The 16,640-nt window shown below is 39.2% G+C and overlaps 2 protein-coding genes across 4 annotated transcripts in view; one reads left to right on the top strand and one right to left on the bottom strand.

Moving 5' to 3' along the window:
• LOC121955948 (reticulon-4-interacting protein 1 homolog, mitochondrial-like) overlaps nucleotides 1–9,060 on the top strand; it is an 11,786-nt gene extending 2,726 nt beyond the window's left edge. Inside the window, exons 3-9 of one of the 2 annotated variants that reach the window (XM_042504045.1) lie at nucleotides 604–672; nucleotides 1,064–1,188; nucleotides 2,902–2,950; nucleotides 3,075–3,211; nucleotides 3,820–4,003; nucleotides 7,082–7,177; nucleotides 8,257–9,060. In XM_042504045.1, coding sequence (XP_042359979.1) covers nucleotides 604–672; nucleotides 1,064–1,188; nucleotides 2,902–2,950; nucleotides 3,075–3,211; nucleotides 3,820–4,003; nucleotides 7,082–7,177; nucleotides 8,257–8,460 — 864 coding nt within the window. In that variant the 3' untranslated portion in view covers nucleotides 8,461–9,060. The remainder of the gene's footprint in view (nucleotides 1–603; nucleotides 673–1,063; nucleotides 1,189–2,901; nucleotides 2,951–3,074; nucleotides 3,212–3,819; nucleotides 4,004–7,081; nucleotides 7,178–8,256) is intronic. The other variant, XM_042504046.1, reaches the window with a different exon arrangement.
• A 92-nt stretch (nucleotides 9,061–9,152) lies between these two features.
• LOC121955947 (beta/gamma crystallin domain-containing protein 1-like) overlaps nucleotides 9,153–16,640 on the bottom strand; it is a 38,919-nt gene continuing 31,431 nt past the window's right edge. For both annotated transcript variants that reach the window (XM_042504043.1, XM_042504042.1), the window contains 4 exons: nucleotides 15,397–15,520; nucleotides 13,887–14,045; nucleotides 11,365–11,527; nucleotides 9,153–9,739 (listed from right to left, as the gene is read on the bottom strand). In XM_042504043.1, the coding sequence (XP_042359977.1) occupies nucleotides 9,651–9,739; nucleotides 11,365–11,527; nucleotides 13,887–14,045; nucleotides 15,397–15,520 (535 nt within the window). In that variant the 3' untranslated portion in view covers nucleotides 9,153–9,650. The remainder of the gene's footprint in view (nucleotides 9,740–11,364; nucleotides 11,528–13,886; nucleotides 14,046–15,396; nucleotides 15,521–16,640) is intronic.

Below are 16,640 nucleotides of genomic sequence, written 5' to 3'. Positions count from 1 at the left end.
TGTCTAATAAGATTTGGTCAATAACCACACTAGCTACCAACTGATGCTGTAGTACATCATCTTGAAGATCAATTGAGAAACTGTTTATTGATAAGATAACCGATGTCTTTTTCATGGTTAATTCAGCAAATTCAGTCAAAATCATTGACACTAAACAAATTTATTTTGCCTTACAGAATATATCATCGTATTATCTGCCCCTAATTCCAGTAACTCCGTAGCTAAATCATATACATACATTTTCTAAGAAGAAAGATTAAGCTCTTTCTGCTTGGTCATCACATGAATAATAATCTAAGAACTGTTCTGTTCTGCCTCCCACATATTCACATTACTGTCTTACTGAAGATACAAATGCTGTTATGCAAATTCAACTTAAGGTGAATGTGATTAAATTATAGAATAATACAGCAGTAAAAATTTCCACCTACAGTATTCTAGTAATCTTGTTCCATCAGTTTAAAAATATCTTTGGAAAATGGATGATAAGGACGGGACCTGCTGACTAAGAGCTTAATAGCTGATTAATAAGATTTAGAACGTGAAAGTAGGCGGTTAAATTGAGTTGTGTTCAGCATATTAAATGTCATACTTGTGTTTCAGGTGTGGGCCGCCGTTCCTCCATGGAAACAAGGCAGTCTGGCAGAATATGTGACTCTCACAGAGTACGAGGTGAGTCACAGAGGCAGTACAGTTGTGAATTATTGATTTTCATCATCATTTGACTGATAGAACTGAATAGAAAGAGTTGATTGAGAGCCCTTATATGATTTGTGAAAGATGCTGAACAAAAAGTTTCGAGGAAGTGCACCCTGTTATGTAATCATGCTGTGTAAGAGTAATTAGGATTACGTTTGTTTGGTTGCTGGAGCCACTGTGGCACCAATTACAGGCAGACACAAATTGCCTCCTGTTTTCTGGCTGTATTGTTCTTCATTTATTCAGCAGTTCTGAGCGAGCTGCCCTCACAGCAGCTCTGATGGCTACATTGAGCTTTTACAGTAAATTGATAAGTGAAAACATTGTTGACATGCTGAACTTCTGACATGGCTGTTTTTTGCAGGTTTCCCATAAGCCAAAATTATTGAGTCACACAGAGGCAGCATCCATCCCCTATGTAGCCAACACTGCTCTGTCGGCGCTTGTCAATGCAGGTGGTCTTTGCAGAGACAGCTCTTCAGATAAAAGGTAAGCACCAGCCTGATCCTCGATAATCTTGTACTGACCCCCCTCCACCTCTTAGCCTTAAAGGTCCAGTGTGCAGGATTTTGGGGTATCTATTTGCAGAAATGGAATAAAATAGTCATAAATGTGTTTTCATTAGTTTATAATCACCTGAAACTAAGAATCATTGAGTTTTTGTTACACTAGAATGAGCTGTTTATATCTGCATATAGAGCGGGTCCTCTCCCATGGAGCCTGCCATGTTTCTACAGTAGCCCAGAAAGGACAAACCAAACACTGTCTATAGATAGGGCATTATGCGTTTTGTTACGCTGGCCACTGTATTTTTCTTTTCTTTTCTAAGTTTTAGTTTTGCAACCTCACCACTAGGTGTCACTAAGTCCTACAAACTATACTTAAAAAGATATACAATGCAGGGTTGTCTTAAAAAAATATATTTAGACTTGTACAGAAGTAATTCCTTTCAATCATCACTTGAGACACAGCCCTCTGGATATATTTTTCAAATTTTATCCAAATTTTTTGCGCTCGGGATGTTTATTGCCCCCACAGTGCTCAGGTGAGGTCAGGGCTTTCTAAAACGGTTGCGACCAGGTAACAAACAGTAAGCAGTATAGCTAACCAAAGCGCTCATGGAAGAGAATATGGTGTTGGCTTTGACTTTAACTGGCGAGCTTGTTACAAAAGTGACTGACAATCCTGTACAGTATACCTTTAATATAGCAGGGCTCAACGATAACTTTAAAAAGTGGTTGCAAGGCTGGCAGCAAGGCATCATCTTTTGGTTGCTAAATATGTTTTTCATTTTTATTCACCGTATATATTTTGAGTAATTAAGATACAATGCCGTTACACATTAGCTTCATAATGAAATAAAAGAACAGAAAAAAAATAAAGTGATGTTTCTTTATAACAGAAACAGGAACAAAATTAAAACTTTTCACCCTAAAGTCAAACAACTGAATTAAATTTGCTTTGCCATAGTTTCAAATGTGTTTTTAATGTGTTGTCATGTATAAAAAGAATCAAAATCAACACTAAGTTGACTATTTGATTATTGAAAGTGAATTATTTCAACAGCATGTGTATAAAAAAATATTTTCATATGAAGCTTTTTGATCACTGTAAGCAGGATTCATTGTACCACTATTGCACCAAGTATGGAAAAAAAAAGATTTGTTTTGGGTTGTGTTTTGCTGTTTGCTTTCCCAATTTGTTATGTTAGAGCGGGATTGCCACTGAAGGCAACCAATGGCCAAGAACTGGTTGCCAATTTCTCAAAGTGGTTGCCAAATGCAACCTGGCAACCACTACTAGATGTGTGAATCACAGTATCAGGAGAAAAAGTGCAGAGTCCCAGAAAATGATTAAAAAAAACGACATCAAACCTTGAATTAATTCTTTAAAGTCGTGGAGCTTCAGTCATGCACACCTATACTTTAAAAAGATATCCTTTTCATCACATTTCAGTGCTCATCTTCTATTTCTTTGTAATTGGTATCAGAAAGGTTTTAAAATCCTGCCTTTAATCCATAGACTGTAAAAATTTAACCCGAAATCTAATGGAACTTTTACTCTCTTTTGGATGTAAAGCTTCCAATCCTTCAAATTCCCCTTTCCCCCCCAGAGGCTTCCTCTTCTTGTAGTAGCTTCGACTTAATGAGTCACACAGTAATCGGATGACCCTCTGGTTGCTGATTTTTTTTTTCCTCCTAGGGTTTTGATCACTGGCGGATCGGGAGGTGTTGGAACATTCTCTATTCAGGTTCGTTTATTCCACCAGCTGTACCGACGTGGCTGTTTGACTCTTTTAAACTCTGTGTGAGTGTAAGACCACTTGCTGTGTCTGCGTGTGTGGGTTATTGTTTTCTTCCTCTGTGTGCCGGCAGTTATTAAAGGCCTGGGGTGCCCACGTAACTGTTACCTGCTCTCAGAACGCTGAAGGCCTTGTTAGAGGGCTGGGGGCTGATGAGGTGGTGGACTACACAGCGGGAGATGCACCCGAACAGCTGCAAATGATGGAGAAGTATGTGTTGTTGCCGGGGAAAGTGTGTCTTTTTTTAAGTGATGAGGCTATTAAAGCAGACAGTATATTATGTGTAAAGTGGGGATATTTTATTGTTTTTATTTAAAAAAAAAAACCTACAGGTGAAAGCAGATTTTTTTACTAGCCCCAGACTTACATCTAATGAAGAATCATTCGACATTCGACTCCAACAAAGGTGCTTATGAAAAGGAATCATTCAGGACTGCGAGAATTGTGTGTGCCTCTCTCCTTTAAACGCCCCTCAGATGTGGTAAACATCTTCCTGCCAGCATGGCACAACTGCTCAGTGACTCGCTTTCTAGTTTCCATGGAAACCAGGTCTCAAGGCCTGAGTGGACGCTGGTTTCACCCGTCTCTCCGCCCCTGAAACTCAATGAGTAAATCCTGGCTTTAGCTCCGAGACAAAACAGTTATCTTTTCCAAGCATACTCTTTAAATCAGGGCTTAACCAGTGTGTAGGATGCTGACCTTAGGTGATAAAACATGGGATGCTTTTGTAACTGCTTACCCGCTGTGAAGTGGGGGTATGTTTTTTTTGTACCGGTACCGTTTTTTGCCAGTTTGACAGCCTGTGTTTGCACCCTCAGGTTTGACGTGATTTTGGACAGCGTGGGAGGGGAAACGGAGGAGTGGGCGATGAGCCTGCTGAAGCCCTGGGCTGGGGCAAAGTACGTCACACTGGTAACACCTTTACTCCTCAACACAGATTCCATGGGCCTGCTGGACGGGACATTTCATGCTGGATTCACCCTGCACAGCAAGGCCTTACAGGTGAGCAAAATGAACTGTTGGTCACTGAATGTCACAGAATCAAACATAGATACAGTATTTATTTTTGGGAATGCCCACAAAATGTCATTTCTTTTTGCTTTGAGGGGGAAAACAAAGCATCAGATACAATGCTATGTGTCTTTCTACACATCAAATAAGCTTAAAAATCCAGATTTAATGCATATATTAGCAACCTGGACCCTGTTTTCTTATATTTTTGTGTCCAAGTGACTAATGGGATGAACATTTTCTGAAGTTAGTCCAATATTGAGTGAGAGCAGCAGCCTGGCTGCAATGTAAACACGCAGGGCATGTTTCCACCATCAATTTATGTCCACTAAAAATGCCTTTTTTGCTACTGACAGGCTCCGTTATTGTAAGAGTTTGACAACGTTATGGCAAGGATCGCTACGGAGAAGGAGTTAAATCCTTTTTGTTAAACCAGAAACAGCCCCAAATCAATACTCACCAGGATTATACTGTTTTAGTCTAACATTCACATCCACTCGCCTTGCAAACAGCCCTTACTGTCCTGTTGTTTATTTGTATAAAATGCTTTGCGTGTGTTGCGTGTGCAGCCATTAGCGTGGGTGTGGACCACAGGTGCTCCCCAACTGAAACGAAATACTTAATCCTCAGTGGCATGGAAAGCCAACATTGTGTAATGGGTGTACACCTGTTCCAGCCAGTTTTAAGTTTTTGTTTTACTTCCATTGGGTTGATCAGATGAGTCTAGGTTCAGTTGAAACGAAGAAAGAAAAATCATGTTATAACTTGACTCAGCTTCGTAGCACTTGTCTCTTCGCAGAGGTTTATGCTTGAGCTGTAGAAATACACCCTGCAGCTTGTAATAAATCTGTGTGCAGGTGAAGAGGGAGTTTGGAGAGTGAGAGTGTGTAAGCCATGTGTTATTTCATGCAGGTCCTGTCCCTCCAGCTGCTCTGTTAGTGGAGTGCATGTGTAATGAGGGTCGTGGGTGAATAGGAGAGGACAGGGTGGAGCTGCTCAGGGGACTGAGTCAAGTTGTCCAGGGCGGTGGTGACAGCACGGCTGGCAGTGTTGGGTATGTGTGGTTGGGACTGTGTGTATGTATGTGTGTGTGTGTGTGTGTGTGTGTGTGTGTGTGTGAGGGTGGATGCGATGTGTGTGCGTGCATGTGTTTGCTGCTGAACCAGCAGTATTTGGTGTTTGTGCAGTTTGTAGCCGGCTATCTCCCCCCGGCAAATACCAGTGTTTGTGTGTTTCTTGCCAAGCCTCCGGGCCCCTTTGTCCACGGTCGCAGCCAGCTGGTCAGTTTGGCGGGGCTCAGCCGCAGCAGTCACACCCTCACTGCCCGGCTCTGGACTGAACGTCCTTTTCATCCGGGAAATCACAGCGCAACTGAGCCCTCTAGTGTTCATTTGACTGATCTGGAAGAATCAGCCATAATCTGTTAGTTTTCTCTTTTTCCAAGGAAGCAGGGATAGATTTGCCCAGTGCCAAAGAGGTGTGGCAAAGTGATGACATGTAATAATGTTTTTTGATCGCATAGCAAGTTTTGAATTTCCGGTTAGTTTTGGGGAGTTTTCTTTCTTTTTTCTTTTTATATTTATTTTGGGCACACAATAAAAAAATGTCAGATCCAGATAAATTAAAATTAAAAAATGTGTCAGGAGAGGTCAAGAAGCCAGAGGCTTACATGCAACTGACTAAGTAACATTTTACAGAAAATACAACATAAGATAAGTGACAACAAGAGCATACTGATCACGAAAGAGTAACCACTCAGTTAATAGTAATCCGTATGAATATAAATTATCTATTTATCTCTCTCTGTCTTTCTAATAACCTATATTTTTCACTTTTCCACCATTGCCATTGTGTTGTATTTCAGCCATGCTTTATGTTGCCCTGCTTAACAGTATGACGTCATAATCATATTGAAAGTTATATCAATGTTATTGTAAATGATATGATACGGCTCACCCTTAATCCAAAGTCTAAGATGATCTTTACTCCCCGATCATAATATTGTTGTAATGTTGATATATTGCCCGCTGTGGGGGGACTTTTTACTTTGAAGGGACGTAAAACAGAATTGGGAACGCAAGTGTTAGAAATTACTTAAGGCTGTTTAATTGTAATGGTTATAAACATGAGAAATGACATTAATGGCATTATGAATATGCTGCTCCCTCTTCTTGGGATAATTTACAGAAGGACCTGAAATTGACTGAGCTGATTACTATCTGGGAATTAAGTCACTTTTAAAGGACTGAGAAATTAACACTCATGGTTAATGTGATTGCTACTCTAATTGTCACTGAAATTGAAAGTTGCACATTTTAATGTATTTGACTGGTTTTGTGTTGCATTTTAAGTGGTCCCTTGCTCGTTGTAATGTGTGTGTGTTGTACTGGTCTGCTTATATTTATTATACTAATAGTGTTTTAATGCTGCCCTCTTGGTCTTGTCACTCTTGAAAAAGAGCTTTTAACTCTCAGTAAGACCTTTACCTGGCTAAATAAAAGATACATTCTAAAGTTATAATTTTTTTTGTTTGGTATTGGCTGCTATTTTTTATAGGGCAACAATCCTTTTTTTAAACTTTACTGTACCAAAAGAATTAATAGGTAACCTATTGTCTACTTTATCATTGTTATGATCAGTTAAATCAATTGTGAAATACTACAATATTGTATATGTAATGGTAGTTTTAAAACATTTGAATTCTGCAAACAGCCTTCTGCTGAGATCAGAATAATCCTAATTTGTTTGTATCAAAGGTATCCTAATCCTTGTAATGAGTTTCAATACAAAACATCCTAAAGCTTTGATCCAGATCAAAACTAAAACTGGATTACATGATTTAATCCGATTTCAAAATCCTTTTATCCTTTTTAACCGCCCATTTTTCAGATTCATCCAATCTGATAGCTGAAATCCGATCAGATTGCTTCTGAACAACTGAGCCCCGGGGACCTTTGCATGCCAACCTCCTTATCTTTCGTTAGCAGATAACCCCTCTGTGTATTATTCACGGTGAGGTGCATTACCTGCCTGACTTTTAATTGTTGCCTGCTTTCTGTTGCCTCTTAGAACATCATATCGAGTGGAGTCTTCTATCGGTGGGGGTTTTATGCTCCAGATGGGCCTGCCCTGGATGAGGTCAGCAGGCTGGTGGATGCAGGGAAGGTACAGTGCTGCCTCATACATGCTGTCACTTACAGTCACGTATACTGACAGAAAGGGGAGACGGAAATCCTCTCATTTGCACGCTAATCACAGCTTGAGAGTAAAATTCATGCAGGGACGGAGATCATACAGCAAATTAAATCTGAACATACCAGGGATTCCACACATGCCTGTATTCAAGGCTCCCCTGTGGCTTTGTGAAGGAGTGAGCATCGCATTCCCACTGCGTCGGTTGGTTGGCGGCGTGTACGTTTGGCTTCTGGGCGATTGAGTCAGGCGCCAGGAGACGGTGAATGGATTTTTAAACAGTGCTGAGCAGCCATTCGCAAAAGCGTGTGGGACCTTTGTCCTTTTGTCCTGGGGCTTACAGCGAGCGGCACACTCAGACCAGTGGCGGGAAGCTACGAACGCACACACACACACACACGCACGCACACACACACTCTTTCTGCATGTCCTATTCTCAGTGAGAAGTGTGGATGGTTTCCAGTGTGACGCCATCGAGCTCGCCATTCATTGTTAACGACAAGAGATGCTGACCAGAATAACAAGCCTGGCTGTTGGTGTTGTGGGACCAGCGCAGGATTGTCCAGCCTCATCACATTCTGAACCCCTCCCTCACTTTTTCACATTTGCAGCAATGAAAGCAGAGATGATGTAGCATTAGGAACCGGTGGATATCTGCTCGTCCAATTTGATCAAATATGATTAGTATGATTTCCTGGTGGCATGTAAAACAGAACAGATACTGCAGTATTAGAAATAGCGAAGCTATTCATTTTGGCTGTTTTAGAGACCTTAATGCGCAGAGTTTATCCCATCAGCAAGATTTTGAAAGAGTAAGTTATCACAGAAAAATCTATGTAATTGACCTAATCGTCAAACTGTCAGCAGTAATTCTGCTGTCTAATAAAACAGTCCACCCATCCATTTCCCAAATCCATAAAAAACAAAAGCCAGAGCCGTACAGTATTTTTCCCTTGTCTGATATGCGGAGGGCTTAAATCTGATCTCTTAATTGTTTCCTAAATTACTCCCTGATCAATTTTAAGCTCGTGTTCATAATATTTTTTTTGCAGATCCTGCCAGTAGTGGAGGCCCAGTTTCCGTTTACCCAGGTACCCCAGGCTTTTCAGAAGTTGGAGCAGGGCCACGCCAGAGGGAAGACAGTCGTCAGGGTGACTGAGGAGGACGACAGACAGGCCGAGGAGCTGGTGCAGAACAGCCGCACAGAGACCGCAGAGTCCGAGCAAGAAGTGCGAGAAACAGCCAAGCAAAACTAAAGACAGTAAGCGGAGTGCCGAGGGATTTCAGGTTGTGTGATGCTTCTCACCTTTTCGAGGCTGCTCTGACAGCAGCAGACTGTATAATTGAAAGAGAGCAGAGGTGCTGCTGTTGTGCGCCAGACTTCAAGCGAGACCTGAGCTCGTAATGGGAGCGTGCCAAGCACTGTGGATCTTGTTAAATCTTACACCTTCCTGCACTGTCTTGAAGTTTTCACAAGGTGTTTGAGTTATGCTGCGTTGCTATCACGGTGAAGTTACTGTAATTACCAGCCGTGGACTAATAAATACCATTCAGGGCAGCATCCAGCTGGTAAAACCAGACTCTCGGTAGCTTCCTGATTGCTGCAGTCACAAAGGAGTTAAATAATAAAACATGTTGGTTACAAACAGTCAGCTGGGAAGTGTTCATCAATAGTTGTGTTTATCTTCCAGTACCAGGTGAGGTACAAGCAGCACGATAAGACATTTGTTTTTACCTTTATTTCTTTTTTTTTTTTTTTTTTTTTGCGTTCGTCCAAGTGGAGTTGTTTTGACAAATGCACTCATGTTGCATCTCCTCTCTTTCAGGTCAGGTGTGTAGGATTTAGGGGGATGTACTGTATTGGCAATATGAAATATAAAATAGTAAGTATTTTTTCTTTTGGTATAATCACATGAAGCTCAATGTGCTGTGCATTGTACTAAAGAAATGTATTGACAAAAATACTTTTATTCTGAAAACAAAAGTTGTGTGCGTATCATTTTGATTACACAGGAAAAAAAAAGACACATTTCAAGAGAAACTGTATTTTTGTTTCATGCTGCTGGAAAATAAAGCTATATATATATATATAAAATACAGAAAAGTGTTAACACTGTTTAAGTTAATTAACATCAGGCAAACGGGTTTATTCAATGAAAAAGACAAAAAAATTAAGCCTTAACGTATATTGCTAGTTATGTAAAATATTAAGCATTGAGTTCAGACTCTGCTGTGGGGTGTAATACATTCTTAAGGATTTTTCACCACACTCTCCATGTTGACCTCCTCATTGAAAATCTTTGTGGTCGTCCTGCAGCGGGAGGTTGAGCATCTCCAATGACGTACCTCGCCCTTGAGCATTTGTATTGCAGCTGCGTAACAGAGCCCCTGGTAGAGCTTCCCCTTTGATAATAATATTAGGGATCCAGTTCAGCAGCTCACGTTTTCATATAATCTCCACATTCCACCTTTGTTGTAGTTTATTAGGATCAAGTGTTTGTAGAATCACTTGGTTTTTGTCGTAGTGATGGCCCCCTGAAACAGAGACACGTGTCTTATTAACTCTTTCTTTTAACACTTTATATACAGAGATTTTCAATTTGTCAGACAAAACATCAATGTGAGCCATCATCTCATGTTTTCTGTATTGTTCAACAGAACAATACAAACAACAGGCATCACAGTGTATTTAATTACATGTAGAGCAGAATATTCATATTTATTCATCGGTCCCAGGTTTAATAAATTTCATCGAATCTGTGACATTACATACATTACATACATTTATGTATGTATGTGTGTGTACTGTTGATAGTATTCTAGACGTTTCCTGGATATTACTTATCATGACTACATTTAAATAAAATATATGAAAAAAAATATTGTTAACGTTACCGTATATTAGACAAATGCCTCACTATCCAAATCATTGTCTGTTCGTCTGTCCGTCCTTCTATCTGTCTATACTTGTGTGTGTGTATTTTTGTCCATATGCATATTATTACAGATAAATGACAAATATATGGAGATAGTGAGGCATTTGTCTAATACATGGTAATGTTAACATTATTTATTTATTTCATATATTTCATGTAATATGTATTCATGGTGAGTAATACCCAGACTACTATGAATCTTAGTGTTGTAGATGATAGTTTGCACTATAATCAGAATTGGGTTTATTACCATGTAGGTTTTCACATACAAGGATTTGGTTTATGCGCATAGACAAGATGAATAAATAAAGAAGGGAAAAAATACCATAAACTATTTTAAATACTATAAAATATTTTATTTATTTATTTTTTGAATAGTCGGGAATGCACATTATTAGGATTATTATTATTCATGATAATAATATATTTATATATTTTTTAAATTGATTTATATATATTTTATTATTATATAATGTCTGTTCTAGGGAATGTGCAAAGATTCACTGTGGTCTGATTTAGTCCACAAGGTGTCACTAATTGACAGTGATGCAACCAGAGCCCACAGACAGAAATATCCAGTTTTCAGTCAAAAAGAAACTCCAATAAACTGAAAATTGGGTTCAAACTGACTATTCTTATAGTGCTGCTGGTAATATTTGAACAAAAATAATTAGCTAATGTACAGAGGATGCATTCTAACTAACATCAGTAATGTACTGAGGAAAATCAGTGCATCTCATTTCAGAATATTTGAAAATAATGTTGACATTTTCTTTATATATACTTATTATGACTGAGTTTCAGCAACAAAACCACACTTTTCTCTCCCACTAACTCAAATCACCTACATTCTGCTATTTCAAGCATCTGCTGTGACCTATAATTTGTCTAACCATTTCCTGTTTGTCTTATTTCTCAACCGCCCCCCAAAACGCTGTTCTTGTCCTCTTTTTCTCAGCAGGGCGGCACTTTGGCTCATCTGCTAGCACCGTTGCTCACATGGAAGTTTGATTGACACTTAAGCATTATATAAGCTTGAAATACTCCACTGTAATCATTAAAATGTTCAGACAATGTTCAGACAACTGATTAGATCCTCGGTGGCTAACTCATCCCTGCTGGTGCTAGTGGTACGAATAATCCAAGGCCTTCAACATGAATAATTTATGTTGTGGGTCATGTAATACAGAAAAGAAAGTGTTATGCCACATGTGGATGACTCACCTTTGACATCCAGGACCAGATCAGGGGTTGGGTTGTGGCGGATGAAGCCCTCAGGGGTGATGCTCCACAGGTGGACTTGATTTTCCAGCTCGGGGGTGAGACCCACACGACTTCCTGCCATCGTCACACTACTGCTGGGACACAGGCAGCACTCCTCTAGCAGCTGGAAACACAGCGAGAGGAGCTCAGAGATGTTTACTTTTTTTGTTTTTAACAGCATCCTGTAAAATTAACCCACATTCACTGAAAATGAGTAACCTAAAGCAAATTGAAAGCTGTTCTTGTTCTTTTTTTGTCAACTCTTAACCTTCACTAACACTTTGATCATCTGCTGCTGGTTCATTAAAGGTTCCCAGAAACAGACGAAAGAAAATTGAGGAAGTAGCCCTTGTCAGTTTTGCCCCAAAGCTCTTGAGCACACTACCTGCAGGTATCAGGGAAGCCAGCTCACTTTTTTAAAAGAAAGCGAATAACACATCTGTTCACTTTATCCTTTAACTAGCTCTGACATTCTAAAAGTCAACTGCAGTCTTTTAAAATGCTGCATCTTAATTGGTTTTATTATTCATAGATTTATAAATTTAAGCACTTAATTTTTGTTTTAAACTGTTTTTAAATTTCTTTTTTTGCTGAACTGTCTTGCTGGCCTGTTACATGTTCATTTTGTCTGTTTTCATGTGCTTATAATGCCCTTATTTATGAACAGGCTCATTGAGTTATGTACGTTTCAACACACTGAAATAAAAAGCTTTTATCCTTGCCTGAATATATTTATAAAAAAGATGCAAATGACTAGAACCAGGAGGTATTAGCTGGAAAACACAATGGGGTCAAAGCATGAAGCCTCACATAGTGCAAATTCAAAGCATATAATATAGCAAGAAAATAAAGGTTTGTTCTAGGTGCTTTAAAGAAAAAAGTAAACTAATGTATTGATTGTGTGATTATGAGTGGGGAAAAATTAACACAGGCATAAACATCTATTTAGGAGCACACTCTATAAAAAACACTTCTAGAAAACCTAAATTTATAAGAAAGACTTTATCCCCGAAATATGGAGACATTTGTTTCTCATTTCTGTGCTTTTATTACAGTCTATGGTGCTAGGAATGAGTTCAAAACTGCTCTGGAAGTGAGGAGTATCATTGACTACAAGACCCATGAGCCATCAGGCTGATTGCTGGCTACTGATTGGCTCTGTAACCTGAAAATCTAGGAAGTGAACCTTCATTGGCTCTTACAGGCCATGGGGCAGGCATGGAAGCTCCTATTGGCTTAAGAGAGGTGTCAGTCAAAGGGTCAGACTTTAGTCACCATTTTAAAAAGTTTGAAACAGTGCAACAGCAGTTCATGGATATCTGTGGATGTAATAATGTGTTTGGACAAAATATTCTGCTAGTTTTAGTGTCTAGACCTTTGGGAGTGTGTGAGAACTGTATAAGCAGCATTTTTGTGGAAAATAATGGCAACAAATGTGGATCTGTGGATTACATTTACTCTTCATTGGTGAGTCATAACCGTTCATTTGTTTTTTTGTCTAACAGAAGCTTGCATTGAACCTGTTGTGGTGGTTGTGTCTTGAAATGGTCAGTATCGATCCAACTGCAAGGAGCGTAGCTTTTGAACCGATAGTATGTATAAACCATTTGAACCCAGTAGATACATCAGTTCAGTACAACTGCTCCTCTCTGTCCAAGCGAAGACTGGAACATTGGTACATTTGTCTTTATAGGGCCATTTTACATAGACTGCCTTCTTATTTATGTTCTCTGCTGACTCCTTAAACTGTCAGTAGCCGCAACCTTTGGTCACATGGACAACTTCTGTATGTCGTTCCTCGAGTCTGCACTGTCTAGTTGCTTGTCTAGTTTTTGCTCTGTCGTCTTGGTGTCACCTGCAGAGTCACCTTAAACTGGACTCTTCTATCACCCTGGGGGATTTTAAAAGCAGGATTAAGGACCTTTTGGGCACGTGTATGGATGCTGCTAATTGGCTGTTTTAAGTTTGTTGCCTGTTGCTTGTGTGTGACTTTTTATGCTGTTCGTTTGAAACTTTTCATGTTGTGCTTTTAGTCCTCTACTTCTTTTATGTGAAATTCTTCATGATTCTGGAAAAGAGATTCTGAATCTCAGTGTGACTATTCCTGGTTTAATAAAGGTTACTTAAGATAAATAAATATCATAGCTCATCAAATAAAACCTTATTTCTTAAACTTAATGTGACACTATCATAATCATGACATTTCTCATAGGTATAGACTTAATGCTGAATCAGTGGAATAGTGGTTAGTATTATGTGTGGGTTTGTGCTTAAAAAATATCAGCAATAGAGGATTTACTGAGTTTATGCTATCATACTCAGGTCTGTGGGACTAAAATCCAGTTTGGTGTTCAAGTTTTGTCCTTTATTTGACCTGCTTTGGATCTGCTCTTGACTATGATTAGATTTTGTAAATCATTTTGACTTGTTGAAAATGGTCTGGACTGCAGCACCACAGCATATTAGTATGATGGTGATGGTACCTGGCAGTGGAGATGTCCATTCTGGTAGAACCAAATCTGCTCAAACCCATCAGTCTCCTCTGTCTCTTGGATCCGCAGCAGTTTGACATCATCCAAATCGCCGGTCACTGACATCATGAGCCCCGTCTGTCTGTTCCTCAGGCGGAAGTGCACTTGCTTCTGCTCAGAAACAGACCCAAACAGTGAAAAGGTTTTCTTATTCTCCCAAGAGTTTCAAACATACTAAATATGCCATGTTCTACACAAAGTTTGCTCCATTCAGCTCCACAAAAACCAATCTGACAATATACGACATCAGAGTGAGTCATTTTGAAACAAAGAAATTATCTTCTCCACCATACAATTACATTTTGATTATGCCTCAATACTTACAATCAATCTGCTGTTGCAAAGGCCTTGACATTAAGTGTTATACATCGGTTTAAATAAGTAGGCTGTGAAGACTTGCATTGTGTAGCACTGCTTTTTAAAAAGAATAACTCGGTCTCAAAATGCATTTCCTCCGAAAACCTTAGTGTTTAAAACTGAGCTAAAAGTGAAACTTAACTCAGTTTTCTCGAAGCCTGACTTCAGTACTAAGGTATTCTAGTTTGTGTGTTTGTGCTTGTTGGTACTGCACTAGTGCCTGTGTTTGACGCAAGTGTATTAAAATTTTGCTTGGGGCAGGTTGTTCAGTTTTTTTAAACATGTTGTTTCAACTAACCCAGACTCCTGTAGTCACAAACTATCTGACCTTACTTGCAACTGGCATGAGTGATATGTGCATAGATGAGTAATAATGTGATTTATGTTTGGTGGATTTAACTACATAGCAGCCAGTTCAATAAAAAATAAATAAATAAATAAATGAAGTTAAAAAAAACCAACTTTCTTATCTAAAAAAAGCCTTATAAACTTGGCTGTGTCTGCCATAATTTAACTTCCTCACATAAGGAATAGAAACTAAACTAAGCATGTGCAGAGTGAGTCAGGTAATTTGTAGACTTGCTGAGCTACAAAAAATTGCGAGCGTTACAATTGTCCCATGTTAAAACCACCCCCAGTCTCCCCTACAGCATGAAATGTGTGAGTGTTTATTAAAGGATGTTTTGATGTAGTTTTGCTGAATGCAGACCCTGTTAACTTATATTCATAAGAAATGTTCGCTTTTTTAGATTCTTCATTAAGTGTTGGTGAATATATTATAAAATACTATTTGAAAAGAAAATCAGCATTTTTAAAAATCCTTTTTGATTGTTTTCAGTCAATTCAACCAGACACAGCTCATAACTGTAAAAACAGACAGTTTAAGGTAGGTTTCGTGGATATGTACAAAACAATTAAATTCTCTTTTCATAGATGTTGTTTTCTGTTGCCTGCTCAGGGACTACAGATGTAATATAAGAAGCTGTGCATTCCCCCGTGTCAAAAAAAAATAAAAAAATCATCATTCTATCACTATAGTGTACAGACAGACTTTCTAATGCACAAACTGAAAGCCCTACTCCCAGTGTAAAGTGCCAGGACATACCTGTATTAGAGGACGGAGGGATCCAATTTTCTGCCAGCTGCTGAACTTGCGCCAGTCGGGCACCTGGCAAGGTTTCAGCAAAATCTGGGCACCCCGATAGTTGATTCCCTCATATAATATCCACCTGGTGATAAAGAGAAGACAAAAACAAAGTCAGGTTTTACATGATCAATAGCTACAATGAAACCAACATCACTTTGTTTGAGTTCAGTTTCCTCTATAGAGAATTTAGGCTGCTCTCCTTTCTTTTTTTTATCTTTTTGGTTTATTGGTGTAGTATTTTGTCATTTTATCAGTCTGCATGGACGAGAAGAAAAATGCCTTTTGTATGTTTTCTTTCTTTCTTAGCTCTTGTTCCTTCGATTGATGCTGATTTTTGTAACATTATGCTCCATTTTGGCAAGTAGATTTCAACCTAAGAGAACATCCTGGTTACATAACAATTTAAATGTATCTTAAAGGTATAGTATGCAGGATTGCCGGTTACTGTCAAAGTAAAAGAAAAGACACCAGATTCACTCTCATTTGGCATTTTGCATCGCTATATTTGTGGGTTTTTTTGCTGTGTCTTATGTACACTGCAATTTTAGGAAGCCCCCACCTCACCTGAGCACTGTGGGGTTACATGCCCATAATTGTCCCAAATACAGAATATAAGAGAATACAGGCAGAGTCTCTGTAGAACAGTACAGTGCAACACACTTACAGTGGACCATAAGTGATTATTCACTCCTGTGTAAGTCCATGTATTGTTTTTTAGGAGAATAATGCATGGTATACCATTTAATGTCAACTGTTCTGATGCTATAACTCAGGCTATATTCGAAGTCATGCTGGCAGGAACAAAATCCTCTTTTTAACTGTAGCTGTTTTTTCGAGACTTCTCTTCCTCGCAGCCCTGTGCCAAAGGTAATCTTCTAAAATGTGCAGAGCTTCGCGATAGTCCAATTTCTCAGTGACACTAAATGTAACTCGGGTCTCTCAATGGCCCTGTTGTTTGGCTGATTGCCCGACTCTCCTGCAGCAGGAATGTGCCACTCTGGAGACAGATCTGGCTCACTGGGAGCCCTTTATTTCCTCAGCATTGGTTCACACCTACAGTCTGAATCTCACACATCAGCAGCAGATTTCCATCATCACTCTGTCTGCCAGAACTATCATACAGAAGATGTGCTGACTCTGCTCTCTGCATCCAATTAATTTTAATTTATGAAACATCATGTGTGCGCACACAGACCCAAACT

Source organism: Plectropomus leopardus, chromosome 16 (assembly GCF_008729295.1).
Source record: "Plectropomus leopardus isolate mb chromosome 16, YSFRI_Pleo_2.0, whole genome shotgun sequence".
NCBI lineage: Eukaryota > Metazoa > Chordata > Actinopteri > Perciformes > Serranidae > Plectropomus > Plectropomus leopardus.
Note: the sequence above shows the minus strand (reverse complement) of the source record. Positions and strands in the feature narration are given on the sequence as shown.